The sequence below is a fragment of the Euleptes europaea genome, chromosome 3 (genome assembly GCF_029931775.1).
Source record: "Euleptes europaea isolate rEulEur1 chromosome 3, rEulEur1.hap1, whole genome shotgun sequence".
Lineage (NCBI taxonomy): Eukaryota > Metazoa > Chordata > Lepidosauria > Squamata > Sphaerodactylidae > Euleptes > Euleptes europaea.
This window is the reverse complement of record NC_079314.1, coordinates 26,204,820-26,228,747: the sequence shown is the minus strand read 5'-3', so window position 1 is coordinate 26,228,747 and position 23,928 is coordinate 26,204,820. Positions and strand designations below refer to the sequence as shown.

Below are 23,928 nucleotides of genomic sequence, written 5' to 3'. Positions count from 1 at the left end.
TATCGTATTTTGGTCACATTATGAGAAGGCAAGAGTCACTAGAAAAGACAGTCATGCTAGGAAAAGTTGAGGGCAGCAGGAAAAGAGGAAGACCCAACAAGAGATGGATTGACTCTATACAGGAAGCCACAGCCCTCAATTTGCAAGACCTGAGCAAGGCTGTCAAGGATAGGACATTTTGGAGGGCGCTGATTCATAGGGTCGCCATGAGTAGGAAGCGACTCGACGGCACTTAACACACACACATATGAACATACAGTTTAAAATCTGCAGGGAGATATGCTAGACGTGAACAGGTGTAATATTGAATCCACCACTAGAGGGGGCAAAACACATATGGAACAGAAAACGCTCCCCACCCCCAGCAGAAACAGGAACTTACAAGCGAGGAAAATGAGAATGTGGAATAGCTTTATTAAACTGCATGCGGGTGGGCATGGGTCGCATTACACATTTAAATGGTCCCCCACGTGAAAACTCCCCTGCATATAGAAAAAGATCATACCAGGGAGAAATGCTCTACCCCAGCCTTCTCCTTGACATTCTTTCCCATGCACAGGGAGGTTGATTCCATATACAGGAGCATTCAACTTTGAAGTGGAGACCAGCAAGAGTTCTGTCACATCATACCCTGCATTGTGTGTAGCCTGGTTTCAGGGCAGAAGATGACACCTGCTTGAAAGGACAACCTTAGCTGAACTCACTGGGCTTAGACTGGAGTAATTCTGCCTAGCATTGCACTGTTGGATTCTCTTATTAAAGAAGCTCGCGGGGTCTCAACAGCATTATGTCCCTCGGGTTCTCCCCTTCTCTCCTTCTATGCTCATGTTGCTGATTCCGTTCCTGACTGTTGTTCCCTTAATCTGCGCCTTCCCTTCTATGTTATTCAGATATTTCTCTTAACTCCCTAACCTTTGGGCTAGGGTTACCAGTCCCTCTTCGCCACTGGCAATAGGTTTCTGGGACGGAGCCTGAGGAGGGTGGGGTTTGGGGAGGGGAGGGACTTCAATGCCATGGAGTCCAGTTGCCAAAGCGGCCATTTTCTCCAGGTGAACTGCTCTCTATCGGCTGGAGATCAGTTGTAATAGCAGGAGATCTCCAGCTATTACATGAAGGTTGGCAACCCTACTTTGGGCCAATCTATATGTTGCATTTTTCTGGAGTCCTCCTCGGGTCGGCCACATGGAGTTTCAATCAGACATGAACTGCAAGTTCTGTGCTTGTAACTCTGTTCCCAGGATTCGGATCAGGACCATGATGCACATGGAAAGGGGGCTCAAGATCCCCCTACATGCTGTTTTCCTAACCCAAAAAAGTCCCAGGGAGTCACTATTTGCCCCCTTAAGAAAACTTACATGCACAGAGGGAAACAAGTGGATTCCCCCAACAGGTCAATTCCCTGAAACCTTCAGATTGGAAAAACCAGTTCTGTCCTTTTTGGGCCCCTGCGCTCCTAGGAAATGAATTCCGAACAGGGAACCCCCAGTGCACACCTGATCAAAAGTCCTCGCGGCAAACCTGGGGAGGATGCAAGGAAAATGGGTTTTTGGCCCTTTGTTCCACCTACATTGAAACAAATGATCAGGGTTCCCTACATACCGTCCCCAACCAGAGCCAGCGTAAACTGGTTTGCGGCTTTGCCGTCCTTCAGCTGGGCAGTGTACGTCCCTTTGTCATCTTCGCAGAAGTCCTGTATGATCAGTTCCACAAGGCCCTTTGCTCGGTCAAAATTGATCTTGTGGGTCTAAGGGAAGAAAACAAGCAAAATCAGTTATCAGCAAAGGAGGAGCCATTTGGTAAGGAAACGGCCACCCCTTTTGCATTCCAACATTGCGCTTTGTAGGGAGCTTTTTTTCTATAACATCCTCTTAACACAGGCGTTCGTTCATAACCCCAAGAGGGTTCTGGGGCAAAGCGATACTACAGTTAGATATTTTTGACTCTCTTAGGATTGCCAACCTCCAGGTAGTAGCTGGAGATCTCCTGCTAATGCAACTGATCTCCAGCCGATAGAGATCAGTTCTCCTAGAGAAAATGGCCACTTTGGCAATTGGACTCTATGACACTGAAGTCCCTCCCCCCAAACCCCGCCCTCCTCAGGCTCCACCCCCAAAACCTCCCGCTGGGAGTGTAACTCTGCTTAGGGTTGCAACTACCTCATTTATTTATTTATTTTGGCATCTCAACCTGACCGGTGACCAACTCAAATGAGAGGGAACTCACTGGAGTGCTCGAAAGCTCCTTCCCATTGAAGATCAAGTGCAACTCTGCCTCTGGGGAGAGCTTCTCGACCTCCAGCCAGAGCCGCACTTCCCCTTTCTCCAGAACCTCGACATTCCACCCAGATATCAGCTCGATCACTGAAAAGAACACAGGAAGACAAGATGGGCCATCGGCATTCCAGGGCTGAACTGCAAACACTCAGTAGCTGCCCCCCGCTGGCGGCCAGGGGGGATCTGGCAACCCTAGCAGGAATGGGTTATGGTCAGCAGACTGATGGTCACTGTAATCATTTGACTGCACAGTTCTGACTGTTGGTAAGCAATCAGGAATATGAGACATTACCCTCTCCTCACTTCCCTTGGCCCAATTGTATTTCCTTTTTAAGTGCCTTAATTGTATACCACGGACTGCCAAAAACAACAACAAATCAGTGGGTTATAGATCAAGTCAAGCCTGAACTGACCCTAGAAGCTAAAATGACTAAACTGAGGCTGTTGTACTTTGGTCACATTATGAGAAGACAAGAGTCAGTGGAAAAGACAATCATGCTAGGAAAAGTTGAAGGCAGCAGGAAAAGAGGAAGACCCAACAAGAGATGGGTTGACTCTATAAAGCAGGGGTGGGGAACGTCAGGAACGGGGGCCGTTTAAGGCCCGCAAAATCATTTGGTCTGGCCCTTTGTGGGTCCTGGCAGAGCTCTAGCTCAAAAGGATCTAAGACTGGTGATCCACCCCCTCCCACAGACAGGAATAGCCTCTATTCAAGGCAGATGTGAGTTTGTTTTGCCAAAAAAAGGAAACTTTTCCCCCCTTGCAGAAGAGTCGTTAGCTATGGAGCCGCTAGGACCGCCCAAGAAACTGTGTTAACCCTTTTCCACTCAGGCCATGGAGAAATGTATTCCCTCTTAGCCAGTGTGTCCTCATTTCACCCCTGCAGGCGGAGGTAGCAGGAGCCGGCTGTAGAATCCGCCCCTGACCATGTGGAGCAGGAGCAACTTTGGCGTGTGGCTGGATGGCTATGTTCAGCTGGTGCAACAGACCATCCTATGCCACCAAGTGGGCGAGTGCGCCACTGGTTGGATGCCTGCTTGCTTGCCTGTGCGGGGGGTGGGGGGAGGTCATCTGGGGCAGCTGCCTGCTTGGGGCTTGGTCGGCTAATTTTTTAGTTGATAATTTTGTATGGCCCACGAATGATGTTATAAATGTCCAAATGGCCCTTGGCGGAAAAAAGGTTCCCCACCCCTGCTATAAAGGAAGCCATGACCTCAGTTTGCAAGATCTGAGCAAGGCTGTTAAAGATAGGATGATTTGGAGGACTTTGATTCATAGGGTCGCCATGAGTCGGAAGCGACTTGACAGCACTTAACAGACCCACAATTGTATCTTAATTGTATTTGTAAACTGCCTTGGGCTCTATTTATTATGGAAAGGCAGTAAGTAAACACATTGATAAATCTAATAAGAATTAACTCACAGGGGTTCCGGATCTCGTGGCTGATCTTCCGCAGCTTGTCTAGTTCTGGAAAATGGAAACAACAGGATCACGGCTTTGACTCAAAACGATGCAAGGATGCCCACAGTAAATGCACATTATTCCAATTCTCCCCCATGTTTGTGCAATGAATAAAACTCAGCCAGGGGGTGGGGGGTGGGGGAGCCCATCCAGTTCATGTGCTCTTTTCCTGCTTCAGTGTTGAACGAAATAAATTTTACGATAGCATTGTGAAGTAACAAAGGTTTGGGGGCCGCTTTTGTGAAGTAATTTTTGTCTAAGAAACAGTCGCGCAAGCTATTATCACAGCGTGTATTAGGCACGGGTTGTGTTGACATCTCCCCCACAAATCCATTGATTTAGAACAGACTCCCAGCACTTAGTAGGAGCCCCGTGGCGCAGAGTGGTAAGCTGCAGTGCTGCAGTCAAAAGCTCTGCTCATGACCTGAGTTCGATCCCGACGGAAGTCGCTTTCAGGTAGTCAAGGTTGACTCAGCCTTCCATCCTTGCGAGGTCAGTAAAATGAGCACCCAGCTTGCTGGGAGTAAAGTGTAGATGACTGGAGAAGGCACTGGCAAACCACCCTGTAAACATAATCTGCCTAGTAAACGTTGGGATGTGACGTCATCCCATGGGTCAGGAATGACCTGGTGTTTACACAGGGGACTACCTTTACCACTGCACTTAACAGTCCACTGAGCCATACACAGCTGGCCATACATTATGGTGTTTTGGCACGGCTGGTTCTTGGCTCAAGCAACCAAAGCGGCCGCTGGGGGGCACCACAATGAGGAAAAGGTGCCAAATCCGCTGTTTGGCCTTAAGCTGGCAGTAGCACGGCGTTTCTTGTGGCTTATGTCCATCGTTGCCTCTGGGAGCCATGGTGCTAGGGGCCAGGTATGAGGCAATCCCCTGAGATGCTCAGTTAGGGCAGCAAAATATCTTGAACCAGCCCGACCTGTTGGGTGCTTGACAACCTCCCCACCTTCTCAGGTATGAACTCTGGTCACAGGTATAAACTCTAGGCATGTCCAGAGGCTCTGTCCACAGGGAGGGCTGACTGGGAGGCACGTTGCAGCCAGCTACAATATCCAGGCATTGCATTTCTTCTCCTTCTGTTTGGTATAAGCTTCCGGGGTAATAAAAGGCATGAGCCAAAAGGTAAGAGCCAAAGGGCTCTCAGCCCTTGGCTTGTGCCCTATGGCACTGGACAAGTTGGGCCACTGGATTCAGGACTGGCCTAAGAGCCTTGTTTGTTTGTATATTTATATCATATTCTTTCCTTCATTGTATTTTGATTGCATTTTCAATGTTGTAAGCCACTTTTGGTCCTTTCGTGGAGAGAAGTGGCCACTAAATCAATATTCTAACTAAATTAAAGTAACTATTCCAACTTGTGGTCCATTGACGGCAGCAAAGTTTGGACCTTCAGCCCCTGATGGACTGCCACCCATCTCTGGTGGCCACCGCTGGTGCAGGGCTGCCTTAGAGGACCAGATGAATGTCATTTTGAAACTAAAGTGACTATGAAGGACATTTTCCTGGAGTTTACTTGGGAGATGTCCATGTGGACAGAAGAAGAAAACATCCACCAAACAGCATGAAGGCCTGTTTGCCATGTGACAAAGAAGGCCTCAACAGACCACAACCCAAGAATGGAACCAATTATAGGATTTCCAGGAGCTCCAGGTAGTCAAGTGCTTGACCATCTGGTCAGTGCAAGGGAAGGAGAAAAATGCTTGTTGTGCAAACCACAGTTTTGGACCCAGCAATCTGGGATGAATTTGCATTCCATCCTGCTGATGCGCTAGAATCAGCAAGTTTGTTGTAAATGTGGATTTTTACCTTCCTCAGTCAAAACGTGACTGGCGGAAATGTCTTCATCAGTGTCAGTTACTTCTACTGAGTACGTTCCCAGATCTCTTTCAGTACCATACTTTAGGATGAGCTTAGATCTTAAAGAAGAGAAAGCAGAAACACACAGATCAAGGCATATTTACAGCTCAGACTTAACTGAATTTTCCAGGTTGGTGTATATTTATTTACTCTAAAGGTCTATATACTGCATTTTCTTGAATCTGCTAAAGGTTATCCCTCGAGGGAAAAATGAAGAATGTTGTAGTTGCAGAATGCAGCTTCCTGAGAACATTATATTTCATTTTTAATACAAGTTTCTAGTCCTTATGATCTGAATGCTTAATCAAAGAAGTCTGAGGGGCAGCTGAATATTTCACATGGCTGAAGGTAAGGTGGGAGTAGGGTTTCAAGTGCCTTCCTCCTAGGAGAACCAAAATAAATTATGCAAACTAGCATTGGAAAATCTATGCATAACAAGATATTATGGAAATGTGCTCAATTTTCATAATTCATATAGGTTGCAGAATCCAGATTTTCTTGATGCAGAATTTGGTTAGGTTGGCCATATAATTTCTATTTTCTGTAGTTCAGGGTACACAAAGAGAATGTAATTCTCTCTTCTTAAGGAATCCTGGGAACTGCAGTTTGGGGGAGGTATGGTAGGGAATCTCCATTAACCATGTAGGGTGTGTGTGTGTGTGTGTGTGTGTGTGTGTGTAAAGTGCCGTCAAGTCGCAGCCGACTTATGGCGACCCCTTTTGGGGTTTTCATGGCAAGAGACTAACAGAGGTGATTTGCCAGTGCCTTCCTCTGCACAGCAACCCTGGACTTCCTTGGTGGTCTCCCATCCAAATACTAACCAGGGCTGATCCTGCTTAGCTTCTGAGGTCTGACGAGATCAGGCTAGCCTGGGCCATCCAGGTCAGGGCTCACTTAGGGTAGTCACCATTTTATCAGCCCTGTTCCTGTGCCTTTAGCAACCTAGAATCAAAGAATCATAGAATCATAGAGTTGGAATTTTGTTATCTATTAATATTATTATTATTATTATTATTACTTTTATCAGTAAAAGTATGTAATTTTGATTGATACTTTTTCTTTCTTTTTCTTTCCCCCAATTTTATGTATGTATGTAATTTTTATGTATGTAATAAAGTTTTTAAATTTTAAAAAAGTGGGGGGGAAAGGAATCATAGAGTTGGAAGGGACCACCAGGGTCTTTTAGTCTAACCCTCTGCACAATGCAGGAAATTCACAATTACCTCTCCCCCACACCCCCAGCGACTACTCCGTGTACATACCTAATACACTTTTTCCTAATGTAGGGGTAAAGTGTTGGGGGAAAAACTCCACCTGCTTAATTCTTGCACGTGTGGCTGCTGTTAAAGGCACTGGAGCAGAGACAGGAAAGATACATGGCAACTCTAGCTTTACACCAAAGGCTTACTTGTCGTCCTTGTCGACAGTTTCAACCCTGTCAGGTTTTGGAGGCCCTTCGTAATCCTTGGACCAGATAAACTCTGAGGTGTCGACGACTTCAGGAGCTTCAAAGGCCAGATAGATGAATCCTTCCTCATCCACCCCAACTTCGATTTCTTTGGTGCCTGCAAAATTTATTATCAGTTTTACCACACCCTTCCTCCAAGGAGCTCAGAGTGGCATACTTCATTGCCCTCTCCTCCATTTTATCCTCACAGCAACCCTGTGAGGTAGGCTCAACCGAGAGAGGATGTGTCTGGTCTAAGGTCACCTAGTAAGTAAGCTTCATGTCCGCGTGGGGGACTTGAACCTAGGCCAATTCTAGTCCAGCACCACTGACTCAAAAAGAGGATTATGTTGCTAAATGGAAAAGAAAATCATTTTTATCCCTATTTAACAATGTCTGAAAGGGCCTCCCCCCTTGGACATGCAGGCCTTTATTAAGAAACCAGAAAACAAAAAGGCTGAAAGAATAGAAACGTTAAGAGAGAGAAAGGTCACTTACACATGGGTTACTTGCCTTAGGATCAATACTTAGGGTTGCCAGCTGAGGGTTGGGAAATACTTGGAAGTTTTGGGGGTGGAGCCCGAGGAGGGTGAAGTTTGGGAAGGGGAGGGACTTCAATGCCATAGAGTCCAGTTGCCAAAGTGGCCATTTTCTCCCTTTAACTGGAGATGCCGGGGATTGAACCTCGGACCATCTGCATGCCAAGCAGATGCTCTACCATTGAGCCACAGCACCTCCCCAGGTCCCCACTACCAATTGGCGGGAGGTTTTAGGGGGCGAGGCTGGAGCAGCGGCGTGCATCCCACACACCCAAAGACATCACTTCCGGTTTTACTTCCGGAAGCGCCACATCGCTGCGGCCGATTTAACACTCAAACACCCAAACTGTCCGCCAAAACCACCCACCTGGCAACCCTGGTGTGTGTGTGTGTGGGGGGATTTTTCAGTTAAAAATGGTAATTGACATATCAAAATACATATACTGGTATATGTCAGGGGTCCCTAACCTTTTTGAGCCTGTGGGCACCTTTGAAATTCTGAAACAGGGTGGGGGGCACAACCAGAAAATGGCTGCTGTAGGAGATGGAGTTAAAAAAAAAAACCTTGAAAAACAGCCTCAGTTGGATGGGGGTGTGGATGGCCACCATCGGGACTGGGACAGGAAATCTGCAGCAAACCCGGTTGCCTTTGGACTCCACTGGCAGCCACTGCAGCAATGGGGCTTCTACAGAAAAGTGTTGCCATGTAGGAAAGCCCAGAAGCAGAGAGACAGAGGAAGAGAGCAGGGGAGGAAGCCAATAGCCTTGTACCTGGTTTGGTTTTTACAACCACAGGATCAGATGGGAGAGATGGTGGGCCAACCCCGGCTTTGTTCTGTGCCCGCACTCGGAATATGTAGCACTTTCCGGTCTCCAGGTCAGACAGCTGTTGGGAGGAAATTAATATAATGTAATAGGCATGAGTAGAAATGGCCCCAGATGTGGAGCCAGATGTGTGCAAGGTAGGGATGAACACATGAAGCTGCCTTATACTGAATCAGACCCTTGGTCCATCGAAGTCAGTACTGTCTACTCAGACCAGCAGCGGCTCTCCAGGGTCTCAGGCAGAGGTCTTTCACATCACCCACTTGCCTAGTCCCTTTAACTGGAGATTCCGGGGACTGAACCTGGGACCGTCTGCATACCGTCTGCATACCAAGCAGATGCTCTACCACTGAGCCACAGTCCCTCCCCCTGGCCACAGATGGGGGATGGAGGGTAGGGTTGCCAGACCCAGGCTGGGAAACTCCTGGAGATTTGGGGCTGGAGCCTGGGAAGGATAAGAACTTCAGTGGGGTACAATGCCATAGAGTCCACCCTTCAACACATCCATTTTCTTCAGGGAAACTGATCTCTGTAGACTGGAGATGAGCTGTAATTCAGCTCTGAATTACAGAGGCTGGCATCCCTAGTGCAAGGAGGCACGGAAATTCACACCTTCCCATCCACATTTTCTCCAAACCTGTTTTGTAGGAAATATGGTAACAAAGCAGGTTTGGGGAAAGTCACCGTGGAGCCTGGAAAAACCCAGAAGAGAGGTTGACCAGGCAGGGATAGGGTTGCCAGGTTTTCTTCACAACCTGCGGGAGGTTTTTGGAGCAGAGCCTGAGGAGGGCGGGGTTTGGGAAGGGGAGGGATTTCAATGCCACAGAGTCCAATGGCCAAAGCGGCCTTTTTCTCCAGGGGAACTGATCTCTATCAGCTGGAGATCAGTTGTGATAGCAGGAGGTGGTACCTGGAGGTTGGCAACCCTAGGCAGTGATGTTGTATGGGAAACCCCCACCCCACCTGGAACTGCTGCAGCAAGGAAGCAAAGTGGAGCAAGAATTCTGTGCTGAAGTAATCCCCTCGCTCCACTTTAGCACCATAAAACCAAAGTTGCACTTTGAATTCAAAGATACAGAAAATGTAGCAGAGACCTTCATATGGCTGTCGAACACTGGCTGCTTATTCAGTTGCTCCCACGTGTCAGATCCTTCCTCGCATACATCCACGTAGTAGCCAGTGACAGGGCCCGCTCCGGTATACAAAGGGGGCTCCCAGTGAAGCATCAGAGACGTGTCCCTCACTTCTGTACACCTCACATCGTAGGGAGGGCCTGTTTGAAAAAAAATTTTTGGGGGAGAGATCACATACCTTAAAAGGCTGAATATGCATTTTGATTTTTGATTTCTATCTCCCTCAGACTCCCCCCACCATTTTGCCGGACCTGAAAGGATTTAAGGAACTGCCTTTGACCATTTATGCAGGGCTGTTTCCCTTGCAGTCACCCCGCTGAATGCCCCTTTCCCGACCATCAGAGGTTGCCTCGCTCTCCTTGTGCGTTTCATAGAATCATAGAATCATAAGTATTGGAAGGAGCCATACAGGCCATCTGCTCTGACCTGGATGGCCCAGGCTAGCCTGATCTCGTCAGATCTCAGAAGCTAAGCAGGGTCGGCCCTGATTAGTATTTGGATGGAAGACCCCCAAGGAATACCAGGGTTGCTGTGCAGAGGAAGGCACTGGCAAACCACCTCTGTTAGTCTTTTGCCATGAAAACCCCATAAGGGGTCGCCCTACACACACACACAGGCCATCTAGTCCAACCCCCTGCTCAATGCAGGATCAGCCTATAGCATCCCTGACAAATATTTGCCCATCCTCTGCTTAAGGACTGCCAGTGAGGGGGAGCTCACCTCTTCCCTAGGTAACTGATTCCACTTTTGAACAACTCTTACTGTAAAAAAGTTTCCTAATATCCAGCCAGTACCTCTCCACCTGCAATTTAAACCCATTATTGTGAGTCCTATCAGCTGCCAACAAGAGCAGCTCCCTGCCCTCCTCTAAGTGACAGCCCTTCAGATACTTAAAGAGCGCAATCATGTCCCCCCTCAACCTCCTCTTCTCCAGACTAAACATTCCCAACTCCCTCAGCCTTTCCTCACAGGGCTTGGTCTCCGTGTGTTTCACCCATGTTTTCCAGTTGCTGTTTTAGCTAGAATCCAGAAAATGTGGGCAAAATGTGCAGAAATGCACGGGGAGAGCAAGGCAGCATCTGACGGCCAGGAAAGGCATGTATAATCAAAAAAGAAGCACTGGAGCAGTCAGCAGGGGTGACCAAGGGAAACAGCCCTGAATAAACGGCCTAAGTGGCCAAGCTCAAATAGGGCATTTCACTCTGTCTTGTCTAGGATTGCTTGTCTGTTGCCCAGATTTTCCTAGTCTCCATCTCTCACCAGGCCAGCTTCCCCTCTTCTGTGTCAAGGTGTTACTGGTCAGGTAAGATTCTTCCCTATGCTGCTGGAACAAAAGCGCTGCCCTCTTGCCAAAGGCCATTCGAGGCAATAAGTGCCTAGCCTTGGATCCTAAGCCCTGCATCCATTCGTGGTGCACCCAGGGCCGGTGCTACCATTAGGCGAACTAGGCGGTCGCCTAGGGCGCAGATCACAGAGGGGCACAGAACTGGCCTGAGGGGCACTGTTTTAAACAGATTAGTTTCTTGGGGAAAAAATGTAACTGACAATTTATGTTTTTTTTTATTTTAAGATATGTACCACAACAGTGCTATGGAATATAATTAATTATAACATCTTATAAAAAGTTTTATGCTTTTATTTTTTCTACAAGATATCTGTTTTGGAAAATTGTTTAGCAATGGGGGGGCACTAGTTGTTAGCCTTAACTAGGGCGCAAAAATGACTGGCCCCGGCCCCGGCGGCACCCTTTCCAGGTGGCCAAGGTGGTCTTCCCTTGCAGAAGGCACTCCTTGGAGACTCCCTTTGTGCAAAGCCAGTGTCTTTCACCAAGCCAAAAAGCACCTAGCGCCAGAGGCGACTGACTTTTAACTGGCCATGCAAGACCTTACCCGGTTGTGGCATACTTACCTGGCTCTGGCATTGTCCACTCCTCACATTTGAAAAGGTCACTGGGTTCCGATACCTTCCCAACTCCAACCACGTTCATTGCATAACCGCGGAACTCATAGAAATGTCCTTGGTCCAGGTTGGTGACCTAAAGATCGAAAAGAGAGATACGGCATTCCCAAATACTTGTCTAGCAAAGTGGAGTTACAACAGAAGAAGAAGAAGAAGAGGAAGAGGAACAAGAACAAGAAGAAGAGTTGGTTTTATATGCCGACTTTCTCTACTACTTAAGGGAGAATCAAACCGGATTACTATCCCCTTCCCTTCCCCTCCCCACAACAGACACCCTATGAGCTAGGTGGGGCTGACAGAGCTCTAAGAGAACTGTTAACTAGCCCAAGGTCTTCATGTGTAGCTTCATGTGTAGGAGTGGGGAAACCAACTTGGTTCACCAGATTAGAGTCCACCGCTCCAAACCACCACTCTTAACCACCATACCACGCTGGCTCTCTGACTTCAATCCTAAATAGAGTTATACCCTTCTAAGCCCACTGAAAGTTATAACTCTACTTAGGGTTGCACTGGAAAAGTGGAGGCACTGCATGCTCAGATACATGTTCTGCTCTGCAAACTGCAATGTGATGAAACATGGGAATAGCCACCAAGGGATAACTAGCATTGTTGCAAAGAATTTGTGTCCTTTTGATATGAGTGCAAGAAAAGTTGTTTCAAGGAACAGTGGCACATTTCCCTAGAGCAATTTTGGAAACATACCTATCATTTTTAAATCATTAAAAAAATCTATTTGCTTTAGGGGTGAAATTGACTACACCAGAAGCCACTTGTTAGCTGGTTTAGTCAATTTCACCACTCCGCTGACTTCTAAAGAACTTAAAGTAAAGCTGCTGCTGTTTGGATATAGAAAAAAAGAGAGTCAACTGATCCCCTATGAGGATTTCTCCACACCACTGCTATGCTTCTTAATTATGTTACCAATACTGGATCAGGGGTAACATCATGGCAGTGGGAAGGAGGAAGTAATTTGTTGCTTGATAACCGCAGAGAATGACAAAAGCCAAAGCTACAAGTGAGGAAATGGGCTGGCTGATTTCTGTCTCTAGATACAAACTCCTGGATCCTTTCTGAAAGCCAAAATGCAAACAGAAGAGGTAGATTTGAGTCCAGTAGCACCTTAGAGATTAACAAGATTTGGGGGGTAGAAGCTTTTGAGAACCAAAGCTCTTGCCATCAGATACATCAATTACTTGTTTTAAGCTATAGCAATTTGTTATATGCTGACAAGAGCCGCACCCACACGGCAATGATTTTCTTGCCACCCACATGGCAATTATTTTCGTTTGCAGCGGCCATAGAGTGTTCACATGGAAGTTTTCCCCACATTCTGATTACCCGTCTCCCACAGCTGTAATACCTCTCACCGCCACTGGAGGGCTTTGGGAAGCTTTAAAAAAAATCATAACTAACCCGTAGCTATTGTATTAAATGACTAAACTGAGGCTGTCGTACTTTGGACATATTATGATAAGAGAAGAGTCACTGGAAAAGACAATCATGCTAGGAAAAGTTGAAGGCAGCAGGAAAAGAGGAAGACCCAACAAGAGATGGATTGACTCTATAAAGGAAGCCACGGCCCTCAATTTGCAAGACCTGAGCAAGGCTGTTAAGGATAGGACCCTTTGGAGGACACTGATTCATAGGGTCGCCATGAGTCGGAAACAACTTGACAGCACGTAACACACACACACACACCTGTTGTATTAAGTTATGTGGTGTTGCAGGAGAGTGTTACGGATACCGTGGACTGCCAAAAAAAACCCAAATCAGTGGGTTATAGAATAAATCAAGCCCGAACTGACCCTAGAAGCTAAAATGACTAAACTGAGGCTGTCGTACTTTGGTCACATTATGAGAAGACAAGAGTCACTGGAAAAGACAATTATGCTAGGAAAAGTTGACAGCAGCAAGAAAAGAGGAAGACCCAACAAGAGATGGATCGACTCTATAAAGGAAGCCAAGGCCCTCAGTTTGCAAGATCTGAGCAAGGCTGTTAAGGGTAGTACACTTTGAAGGACATTGATTCATAGGGTCGCAATGAGTCGGAAGCGACTTGATGGCACTTAACCCACAATATGACAATTACTAGTTTTGAGCTATAGTGAAATGTCACAAAGGTCTCGTTTAAATTTCTTTTCACATCATTTTTTTTCAATAATTTTGATTCTTAGTTTTTCGCCATTCAATTGTAGATTGGTTTCTATCACACGCCGGCATGTTGTATGGTTTTCATATGCAGGGGTGAGAAATTCAAAATCATCCGTAACGAACACTCATACCGTGTAAACCCGCTGTGCGATAGGCTTAATGTTGACCTCATGCCAGTCGATCTCTGAAACGTCGTGCTGGTCTAGAAAGTAGCCTAGAATCGTTGTGCCTCCTTTGCGTTTCGGAGGCTTCCAACCAATGGTCATGTTGTCCTTTCCACAGTTCAGCAGGGCAAAACCACGTGGGGGTGACGGGCAGGCTGTGTGTGAAAGAACGGAAATTAAAACACAAAGGTGATGATGATGAAGAAGAAGAGTTGGTTTTTATATGCCGACTTTCTCTACCACTTAAGGAAGAATCAAACTGGCTTACAATCACCTTCCCTTCTCCTCCCCACAACAGACACCTTCCCCTCCCCACCTTCCCTTCCCCTCCCCTGTGAGGTAGGTGGGGCTGAGAGAGTGTGACTTGCCCAAGGTCATCTAGCTGGCTTTGTGTGTAGGAGAGGGGAAACAAATCCAGTTCACCAGATTAGCCTCCGCCGCTCATGTGGAGGAGTGGGGAATCGAACCCGGTTCTCCAGATCAGACTCCACCACTCCAAACCACCACTCTTAACCACTACACCACGAAGATGGGTTGGCACCACCACAAGATAAGGTACTTACAAATGGCCTGTCTGACTATGATGGGATCGGATTCTGGGGAGCTGTCCCCCACGCCTGCTTCGTTCACAGCTTTCACACAGAAGACATACTGCTTGCCAGTTTTGAGCCCCGGAACAGTGAACCTAAACAAAAACAAACCACAAAAAGTCCTCACTCGTATTATTTCTTAGCACTTTCTGGTCACCCTACAGACATACTGACAGGCCTGGCAACTATAGGCCTGATTTGGAAAGGGAGCATAGCATACGGGGAAGGGAGCCTAGACCTCCCCTACCCCACCCCACCCCCGGTATTATTTGCCCCAAGGAGCCACTGTCTGCCCCGTTGGGGGTTCCATGCATAGGGTTGCCAGGTCCCTCTTCGCCACTGGCAGGAGATTTTTCAGACAGAGCCTGAGGAGGGCGGGGCTTGGGGAGGGGCTTCAATGCCATAGAGTCCAACTGCCAAAGCGGCCATTTTCTCCAGGTGAACGGATCTCTATTGGCCGGAGATCAGTTGCAATAGCAGGAGATCTCCAGCTAGTACCTGGAGGTTGGCAACCCTATCCAAGTGTACTGCTGGGCTACATTTTATGTTTCCTCAGCGGGGCAACCAACGGTTCCCCAGGGTCATTCCAGGCCATTAAAATGCTTCTGGCCTTAAGGGCTTGTCATGGATTCCCTCAAAAAGACTGGGAAATTTCAGCTTGGAGAGGGTACTGAGGGTTCACCGTGCGATATCTCCGATAAAACTACAGTTCCCAGGATTCTGCAGGGAGAAGTGATGACTATCTAACCAATCTGTGATGTAGATTCACCTACTGAGTTATTGTCAGGTCTGTAACTTACATCGCAAATTGCAAAATGGACTTCTGTAAACCAAAAGGCAATATGATTATTTGATTAATTCCCCCCCTCCCCGGGGCCTGTTCCATAATCACAGAGACGGGGCCTGTTCCATAATCCAGCCCCTCAAATAGGGTTGCCAGGTCCCTCTTTGCCACCGGCAGGAGAGTTTTGGGGCAGAGCCTGAGGAGGTCAGGGTTTGGGGAGGAGAGGGACTTCAATGCCATAGAGTCCAATGGCCAAAGCGGCCATTTTCTCCAGCCGAACTGATCTCTGTCGGCTGGAGATCAGTTGTGATAGCAGGAGATCTTCTGCTATTACCTGGAGGTTGGCAACCCTACCCTCAAAACAGGCTCCTGCTTACGCCAGGTCTCTTACAGGGGTAGAGAGCAGAATGGAAGGAGGAGGACAGGGTGTCTGAATGAACTCACTCGTGACACTGGAGGGGTTTGTTGTTCACAGTTTCCCACTCCTCTGTCCCGACCTCCCGGCAATATACATAGTAGCCAAGAGGTTTCTCCTGGCCCTCCTTCGGCTTGCTCCACTGAACGACGACGGATGTGTTGGTGTCTCGGAAGGTCAGAACCTGAGACGGAGGCGGCAGAGGAGCTACAGAAAAGAAGAAAACAGGATGATGAAAGGACAGCCTTTTCTAGTCCCCTCCAGCTTGAGGCCCTGCTGTGTTGCCAATAAGCATGGTGGTGGAAAGCGCGGTTGAGTCACAGATGATTTATGGTGACCCTGTAGAGATTTCATACCAAAAAGACAAACAGAGGTGGTTTGCCACAGCCAGCCTCTACGTAGCAACCCTAGACTTCCTTGGTGGTTTCCCATCCAAGTCCTAACTGGGGCTGACCCTGCTTAGCTTCTGAGATCGGACGAGATCAGGCTAGCCTGGGCCATCCAGGTCAGGGCTACCAATGCACATAAGCCACTAAAAAAAAAAAGCAAAACGACCCAAATGTGGTAGCAGAGGGCCACAGAATGGAATGAAGAGGGGTGTGTGGCCAGTTGCAGGTGTTTTATCACCCCAAGCAAGGAAAACAATCTTATTTGGGGGCATGTTGTATATTCCAAAGACTGGTGAAAAGCTCTGCTTCAACCACAACAGTCCAACAGGGCAAAGGAATAACTGAGAAAGCCTCTGATTAATCTGAGGCTCTTTTGACCTCGGACTGTGTTCTAGTTGGAGGTCATTCCAGAGTTCTTATTTGGTTTAGAATGGCTGTGTCAGTTGCAGGGGGCTTAGATACTTGTGCGAGAGCTGGGAAAGACCCTTCCAAAACTCAAAGCAAAGATCCCATACTTCCCAATTATAGGTATGGGTCATTCCTGACCCATGGGGTGACGTCACCTCACGACGTTTACTAGGCAGACTATGTTTACGGGGTGGTTTGCCAGTGCCTTCCCCAGTTGTCTACACTTTACCCCCAGCAAGCTGGGAGCTCATTTCACCAACCTCGGAAGGATGGAAGGCTGAGTCAACCTTGAGCCCTGAAACCGACTTCCGTTGGGATCGAACTCAGGTCTTGAGCAGAGCTTTTGACTGCAGTACTGCAGCGCTTACCACTCTGTGCTACGGGGCTCCTACTTCCCAATTAGCAAGGCAAAATAAACCCACGGCTTCTGAACACCATCAAAACCAACGACAACAACAACAAAAATTACCTATTTTTCCCCCCAATGAGATGGGCTCGCTGGGCACAGAAGGCTCGCTCACGCCATACCTGTTCACAGACCGCACTCGGAAACAGTATGACTTCCCTTTGTCGAGATCGAAGAGAGCAAATGTCGTGGAATTCACCGGGATGTCCAAGTTGGCCATCTGCCAACTGTCGGTGCCTGCTATGGACTGAGAGGACAGAAAGGGCTGTCGGTTGGCGGCTGATGGCCATCACCTTTACAGCCAGAACCTCCGTGGTCAGAAACAAGAGGCCAGTGCCAACCACACTGCCAGAGTAAGTACACCTCAGACCTAAGATTGCCAGTCCAGCAGTCTTGGGTGGCAAAAGAACTACTATTAGCCCCCACTGGGGGCCACATGCGTACTAATGAAGGACATGAGGCCTTTTAAAGAATTGTTAAAAATATTTCAGGAAGATCTATTCATCCAAATCCTTGCCTCATATCCAGTTTGGCCCTAAGAGAAAATTCTAATAACGGTTTGGAGGAGTGCAAGCAGCGTACGTTAATGACACGTTTTTTTCTCTCTGCAAAGGTCCAGGGCATAAGCATATCATGAGTACACCGCGATGCATTCCCCATCTTCCTATATATGCTATGGGAAGATGGGGAATGCGTCTGAGCTCACACGGGCTCTTCCTTCCAAAGCTGATGCTCCACCAATTGAAGAAACTGTCCTTGGATCAACATAGCCAATGCAATCATTTCCTTACCTTTTCTATATAGTAACTCAGGGGTTCCTTGCCTCTGGGGTCTGGCTCATCCCAAGAGAGGACGACATACTCTTCCCTGACCTCGCTGGCGTGAACATTGGTGGGTGGCAAAGGGATTTTGACTTCCGCTGTAGGGGAGGAAATCATTTGAGTAAGGGGAGGCCAATTTGGATTTCTGAACTCATGAAGCTGCCTTATACTGAATCAGACCCTCGGTCCATCGAAGTCAGTATTGTCTACTCAGACCGGCAGCGGCTCTCCAGGGTCTCAGGCAGAGGTCTTTCACGTCATCTACTTGCCCGGTTCCTTTAACTGGAGATGCAGGGGATTGAACCTGGGACCTTCTGCATGCCAAGCAGATGCTCTACCACTGAGCCACAGCCCCTCCCCTAACACCTGCCTGTTTACAGCAGGCAGTTGACTGCAGAATCAGGGGATAATTTGTATATGCAGACAAATCATCACATTGAGAGCTAGTCTGGTGTGGCGGCAAACCTTTCAGACTAGGATCTGGGAGACTTGTGTTCAGATCCCACTCTGCCATGGAAGCTTTGTGGATGACGGTAGGCAGGTCACTCTTTCTCTCAGCCTCCCCTACTTCACAGGGTTGTTGTGAGGATAAAATGGGGAAAATACGATCGCATCTTTCCCACATCCTGAGCTCCTTGCGGGAAAAGTGTGATGAAATGCAGTAGACCAAGCTCTGCTTTTCCAAAGAGGAAATTCACACGTGCAGCAAGGATTCATTAAGTGCGGAGGAGTAATGTACAGAGAAATCAAGAGCCTTATATACTCATCCAACCCTTTCTTAAGTAGAAATGACTATTAGAATTTCCATTTAGAGCATGTAAAAGGGTTCTCCTATACCTAAAATGAAGGGACTCCAGTGGAACAGAGGAAGCAAACGTTTACAGCTCTGACTGAACTTACGTTCCAGTTCGTCTTTCGAAACTGTAATTGTTCTCATCCCGTCATCATAAGGGATATCTGGGGAGGAGGGAGAGAAATGAGATTTAAATGTTGGGTATCTGTGCAAAATAAAAAGCAGAAGTTGAGGAAGCGGGTGAGGAAATGCCCAGGATGCTGCTCCTGTATCAGCCAGTGTGGTGTTGTGGTTAAGAGCTGTGGTTTGGAGCGGTGGACTCTAATCTGGAGAACCGGGTTTGATCCCCCTCCACATGAGCAGCGGGCTCTGATCTGGTGAACCGGGTTGGTTTCCCCACTCCTGCACATGAAGCCAGCTGGGTGACCTTGGGCTAGTCACAGCCCTCTTAGAGCTCTCTCAGCCCCACCTACCTCCCAGGGTGACTGTTGTGGGGAGGGGAAGGGAAGGTGATTGTAAGCTGGTTTAATTCTCCCTTAAGTGGTAGAGAAAGCTGGCATATAAAAACCAACTCTTCTTCTTCAAGAAGAGAGGCTGTAACAGACAGACTACTTCCATGAAGGATTTCAGGCCCAAAGGAATTCTTGGCAGGGTTAAACATGATTTGACATATTGACAGAAGGCAGTTACTGAGTGTAGGGGTGATTGTGGGACTTTGGGCAAAAGTCCAGGATGGGTGCCCAGAATCTGCCCCTGCCCCCCCACTGGTGCCAAGCAAGGGTCAGTCCTCATCCTGGGCAAGGTGAGTGGGAGCCGTTGCCAGAAGCTGCCTCAGATAGAGTGGGTATAAGTGGTCGCCGCTGAACTGACAGATAGGGTTGCAAACCTCCAGGTACTAGCTGGAGATCTCCTGCTATTACAACTGATCTCCTGGCGATAGAGATCAGTTCGGCTGGAGAAAATGGCCACTTTGGCCATTGGACTCTATGGCATTGAAGTCCCTCTCCTCCCCAAACCCCTCTTTCCTCAAGCTCCACCCCAAAACCTTCCAGGTGTTTCCCAACCCAGAGCTGGCAACCCTACTCATTGGCTACAACCACCCCTGGTTGTTTCAAACCCTTTCATTATTTGGTTTTACTGATTATTTTTATGGTCTCTGAGGCAACCTAGGCTTTTTAGGAAGGTTGGGTTATCTGAAGGAAATAGAGTTGCCAACCTCCAGGTACTAGCTGGAGATGTCCTGCTATTACAATGCACCCCCAGCCGAAAGAGATCAGAAAATGGCTGCTTTGGCAATTGTTCTCTATGGCATTGAATTCCCTCCCCTCCCCAAACTCTGCCCTCCTCCGGTGGCAAAGAGGGACCTGGCAACCCTAGAAGGAAATGATGTACTCATCAATCTTTTGCTCTCGTTGGGGTCGATCATAGTCACTGGGTCACTGGCCTTCGAGGGGTTACTGATGCCTGCACAGTTGACGGCCTTCACTCTAAACTGGTAAGTCTTCCCTTCTGTGAGGCCCACAACGGGGGACCGGCAAGTTTTCACAGGTTTGTCATTGCATGGCACCCATTCGTCTGTGCCCACCTCACATCTGGAAAAAGAAAAAGCAGCATTGTTGCCACATGATCTGGAGAGACAAGGAATAACGGCTCCGTGATTTCCAGATACAGACCTCTCAATATAGTAGCCAAGGACTGGACTTCCACCATTATCACTGGGGGTTATCCAAGAAAGAATCAGACTGTTTCTATTCACATCATGGCACTGCACGTTGAGGGGAGACCCGGGAGCTCCGGCTGTTGCTGCTGCAGCATCTAAAGCAATAAAAGAAAAGCCATCTTTATTGTGTTTTGTCTAGACCATGAGCAGTCGGTCAATGGGCAAATCACTGGATGCTGTATTAAATGTTTAAATGAGACACAGAAAAAGCTTTTGGATTCTGTATCAGTTCACATGCACTCTGAGATCGTTTATACATGGGTACTTTCACTCATGTTTGCCCCCGGTCTGAATCGGTTGTTCCTTGGAGTTATGCATGAGTTTTCCGTCCATTAGAGACGACCTTGCTGCCAGCCCTTGCAATGTCTGGGTCTTCCCATTCCTCTGTTAACCCGACTTTTCCATCTTCCCTGAGCAAAGGCTGAGTGAAATCCCCATGCATAAGGCAAAATGGGGGTCACACAAGCTTGGTTTCTCTCACAGCCAATTACAAAGCAGCATGTAAAGAGGCAGGGATTAAAATACTTCCTGCTTCCTCAGAGCTCTTTCTGAGCTAGGGTTGCCAGGTGCCCGCTGGTGGCGGGCAAACCCCCAGAAATTGCCCCCTCTGCCCGCCGACCACCTGAGGGTCACCGACCACCTGAGGGTTGGCGGTCCGCCTCGCGAGGCGCCTTTACCTCTTAGTTTGAGTGGTAAAGGGCCTCTTTACCACTCAAACTAAGAGGTAAAGGCCCTTTGAGAGGTGGCACTTCCGGTTCTAAACTGGAAGTGGCACGCGCGTGTGCACACACTTAACACAAAATCCTCCTGCCAGAGGAGAAGAGGGACCTGGAAACTCTATTCTGAGCAGAAGAAAGCCTTTTTCAAACCGAGGCTTGGATTCCCCCCCCCCTTTCAGATTGCTCCATTTTTTTGGTTATTGTTCTTAAAATGCTTTTTTATGCGGCAATTGGGTTTTAGAGGGACATTTTCTCACAGTAAGCGCTACAAGTAAGCTAATTACAAAGCACCATTTAAAGGGGCTGGGACTTGATTGGAGCTTGGAGACTACTGGTGCGTAGGTTCCCAACAGGAAAGTGTGGCTCCAGCGAGCAACGAACCTCAGGTAAAACTCCCATGCATAAATGACCTGAGAGAGTGATGTTCTTGTTGTTACACAGCACTGTGAAGCATCTCGGCATATTAGCTATGAGTTCTAATATTTAGCCAGCTTGACATTAACACTCCTACCAATGGAACAGGCAAGGGAGGGTGTGTGTGTGGATTCTGAGTGAATGACCCATGTATTTGTCCCCTAAGCACATGGTCAGGGCATTTAAATCTGACACCTGAGTCACACTGAACCATTTGTTATAATACAGCCCTACTACTTTTATAAAAATGCCCCCTTGAATCATTCTGTTTTTATGTTACCATCATAAAAACACCCTCCTGAATTCTGTTTTAGAAGAAGAGTTGGTTTTTATATGCTGACTTTCTCTACCACTTAAGGAAGAATCAAACCGGCTTACAATCCCCTTCCCTTCCCCACCCCGCAACAGACACCCTGTGAGGTAGGTGAGGCTGAGAGAGCTCTGAGAGAGCTGTGACTAGCCCAAGGTCACCCAGCTGGCTTCATGGGTAGGACTAGGGAAACCAACCCGGTTCACCAGATTACCCTCCGCCACTCATGTGGAGGAGTGGGGAATCAAACCTGGTTCTCCAGATTAGAGTCCACCACTCCAAACCACTGCTCTTAACCACTACACCACGCTGGGAGATGTGTGGGAGTCTTCCTGAGCACTTCAACCATTCTGTAAGGTGGGGTTAGAACAGAGAATGCACATGTATGGACAACTGTTGACCTTTGCCCATTGTAGAGCAGCACCAGCAGATGGCCCTTTCGAGATCATTAAAGCTAATATGGTGGAGCATAAGGGGAGAGGAGGTCTTGAAGATATGAAGGGCCAAGACCATGAAGGGCTTTGTGTGCAACAGCCAGTCCAATGTGGTGAAGGTACGATGTTTTTATGTTAACCATCCATTGTCAGGGATAGGACAGGTTGAGGGTGTTTTAAGTAGGGTATTCTCGTTAGATATTGGAAGCTAAGCAGGGTCAGCCCTAGTTACTACTTGGGTGGGAGACCACCAAGGAAATCCAGGGCTGCTACGCAGAGGCAGGCAATGGCTAATCCTACAGTCTCCATAAATCAGCTGTGGCTTGACAGCAAAAAAGGGGCGGGGTATGATTGCAACATATTTGTAACTCACTCTGAACCTTTGGGATGAACAAACATCAAATCAAATCAGGCAAGCAAACAAACAAATTAGCACTGCCTCTGCCAACAAGATAACTGAAACAATTAATACTCACCCCGGACAAATACGTAAGCTCTTTGCTTGCTGTACCCATCTTGCATTGGGATATGGACACTATAAAATCCCTCGTCTTCTTTGTAAGCGCAAGATACTGTTAGAGAGGCATCCTGATCTCCACATTTGATTTGCCGGCGATCGGAATCTTTCAGCAACTCACCTGGAGCACAAAATAAAAGGTTATATGTGGCTTGTCCACAAGGTAGCTTCTCCCTGGAGCTGAAATTTGGGCACCAGTTACAGATTTGACCTTTTGAACGTTAGAGCATTTTCAGTTTTTGCTTTCACCATTCAGCTTTGAGGGATACTTCTAAAAACGCCCACACAAGACGGCAGCTCATTGCTGTGTGATCCGATAGCTTTGCGCTTTTTGTCCTTCTTAATGGACTACATGAGCATTTATCTGCTCAAAAGGAGAAGCCTTTACCTTTTACCAAAATATTAAATGGTTTTTAAAATGCACATGATAGGTAGTAAGCATGTTGTTTGTTACCAGGGACGTTACAGGCACTGGCCAATAGGTTCCCCCATTACCAGCAGTACAGATTTCAGTTCACTGGTGCCAGTTGCATTTGTTAGGATTTTGGGAGAGTGTAACCAATCATCAAAACAGAGTGGTCTACTTTCCTTAGACTGGATTTCAGCCTGGTGTGCGAGCTTGTGTGTGTTTGTATAGAAGGCAGACGTATACTGAATGTTCCTGCATGAAAGACAACCAACTCTGCACTTAGAACACCAGGGAGTTCTGCCTAGCCTTCTCCCCAAAAGGCTAATTTTCTAAAAGCAAGGAAGTTGGGGTGGTTGTTTTTTTGCTATTGGAAAAAATTCAGACCCACAAACACTGCCACCCTGCCACAATCTGACACAGTACAGTGCAAGAAAAGCTTTGCCACTTGATGCTGCTGATTACATACACTGGTTTTCAGCAAGTAACTCCTGAGTTGTTCCAATACCATAGAAACTAAATTGGCAGCGGCAATTATGCAACTGAAATAATAACCAGGTATGTATCCTGGGCAAGCAGAAGAGGTCCAAAGAATGTCCACGTCTCTGAAAAGGCATCATCTGTCCAAAGCCTGTTAAGGGCATGGTGCTTAATAACTGCTAAGGGCTGGTTGGCTTTTTGTGTGTGTGTGTGTGTGTGTGTTACCAATACAAACCATCTCTGAACCAACGGATGTCTCGTTGATGCTCCTGCAAGTCAGAAGTGAAAGAACAGAAGAGCGTGAAGGGTTCCTTCTCTCTGGTGAAGACAGGCTTCAAGGTGGTGGCAAAGTCAGCGTCTTGGCGCATGAGTGTCCCTGAGAAGCAAGATGAAGTTGGTTAAGAATACAGATACAAAGGATTATTTATTATACATTTTCCATTAATAATAATAACAGTAGTAACACATGAACATGAATAAAACAAACCCGGTTC

The 23,928-nt window shown here is 47.5% G+C and overlaps 1 protein-coding gene across 1 annotated transcript in view; it reads right to left on the bottom strand.

Annotated features, from left to right (window-relative positions):
• The window catches only part of MYOM3 (myomesin 3), a 60,294-nt gene that overhangs the window by 16,484 nt on the left and 19,882 nt on the right, over positions 1-23,928 (bottom strand). Inside the window, exons 8-25 of the mRNA XM_056847764.1 lie at positions 23,670-23,810; positions 22,508-22,669; positions 20,108-20,249; positions 19,827-20,026; positions 18,542-18,598; positions 17,612-17,739; positions 16,884-17,067; positions 15,647-15,824; positions 14,392-14,513; positions 13,796-13,983; positions 11,463-11,589; positions 9,516-9,694; positions 8,368-8,482; positions 7,019-7,175; positions 5,560-5,669; positions 3,697-3,741; positions 2,224-2,360; positions 1,600-1,744 (exon numbers count right to left, since the gene is read on the bottom strand). Of these exons, the coding sequence (XP_056703742.1) occupies positions 1,600-1,744; positions 2,224-2,360; positions 3,697-3,741; positions 5,560-5,669; positions 7,019-7,175; positions 8,368-8,482; positions 9,516-9,694; positions 11,463-11,589; positions 13,796-13,983; positions 14,392-14,513; positions 15,647-15,824; positions 16,884-17,067; positions 17,612-17,739; positions 18,542-18,598; positions 19,827-20,026; positions 20,108-20,249; positions 22,508-22,669; positions 23,670-23,810 (2,517 nt within the window). The remainder of the gene's footprint in view (positions 1-1,599; positions 1,745-2,223; positions 2,361-3,696; positions 3,742-5,559; positions 5,670-7,018; positions 7,176-8,367; positions 8,483-9,515; positions 9,695-11,462; positions 11,590-13,795; positions 13,984-14,391; positions 14,514-15,646; positions 15,825-16,883; positions 17,068-17,611; positions 17,740-18,541; positions 18,599-19,826; positions 20,027-20,107; positions 20,250-22,507; positions 22,670-23,669; positions 23,811-23,928) is intronic.